The following is a 940-nucleotide window of genomic DNA, read 5'->3' on the forward strand; positions in this document are numbered from 1 at the left end:
CTGCCTTTTTTCCATGTTTTTGAAAGAAAACAAACCAATTTGCAGAAGGTTTAGAGGTTTAAATGCTTGTGAGAGGCGTCTGAATGCAGCACAACAACACTGATGTCGATCCATGTCTCAGAGGGTTGAGTTAATACAGCATTTTGCTGTTGTAAGTTAAAAATAGACAAAAACGTTGGTGCCTTACCTGCAATTATCCAGGAATCGACACTTGTCCTCTAAGTAGAATGGACAGGGTTTCATAGACCTCTGGGTGGGGTAGACGTACAGCACTCTTACTTGTGCCTCTTCTCCATCTGGCGGTTCTGCCCCCACCACCATGGCATTGTGATACTCCAGTGTCCCCCACGTTGTCCGGTACGGTGCTCTTACTTTGGTACCACTGAGTGCATCTTCTTCTTCTTCCTCCTCGTCTTCACCATCCTCTACCCCACCTTCCTCCTCATTGTCCTTCTCTCTAGCATCAGAGCTACTCCCCGATGACTCCCCCAGCGTAGAGTAGAAAGCAGCAAACTCATCGTCCAAACTGCCGTTTGTACCATTTGTGTCTGCTGCCGCCCCTGAACTGTTCGCCTGCAGTCCACTGTTACTGTCCTCGAGGCTGGCCAGGAGCCGACTCTTTTTGACGGACACCAGGCTGGCCTCTGTGAGCTCTATCAGCTGGCTGAGGTCTTCTTTCAGTTTGAGCAGGTCTGACTGCTGGGAAGGGTCCAGGCCAGCTGACAAGGCTGTCTCCACCTGCTGCAGCTGGGCACCATAGGTACTGATGGCCGCCTCAAGGGTTTCTTCATCCATAATGACACTTAGCACAGGACAGGGCAGGAGCGGACAGCATCAAGCCTCCAAGACACCTGAGGGAAAAGAAGATTGGTTGATTTAACCCTTTGAAACCCTAAGCGACATCTCTTTTCTTGTGCCGCTTTCAGACGCCTTTAAACCT

The 940-nt window shown here is 50.2% G+C and overlaps 1 protein-coding gene across 1 annotated transcript; it reads right to left on the bottom strand.

The window, feature by feature from the left end:
* Window positions 1-183: 183 nt before the first annotated feature.
* On the bottom strand, window positions 184-842 carry LOC121940394 (zinc finger CCCH-type with G patch domain-containing protein-like). Its single transcript, XM_042483173.1, has one exon. The coding sequence runs from the start codon at window positions 793-795 to the stop codon at window positions 184-186; it is 612 nt and encodes a 203-aa protein (XP_042339107.1). The 5' UTR covers window positions 796-842.
* Between the last annotated feature and the right edge of the window lie 98 nt (window positions 843-940).

Source organism: Plectropomus leopardus, unplaced genomic scaffold, assembly GCF_008729295.1.
Source record: "Plectropomus leopardus isolate mb unplaced genomic scaffold, YSFRI_Pleo_2.0 unplaced_scaffold85812, whole genome shotgun sequence".
NCBI classification, from domain to species: Eukaryota; Metazoa; Chordata; class Actinopteri; order Perciformes; family Serranidae; genus Plectropomus; species Plectropomus leopardus.

What these genes read in the sequence shown, in the direction of transcription:
- LOC121940394 (XM_042483173.1), bottom strand. Translation starts at nt 795, where the DNA reads ATGGATGAAGAAACCCTTGAGGCGGCCATCAGTACCTATGGTGCCCAG.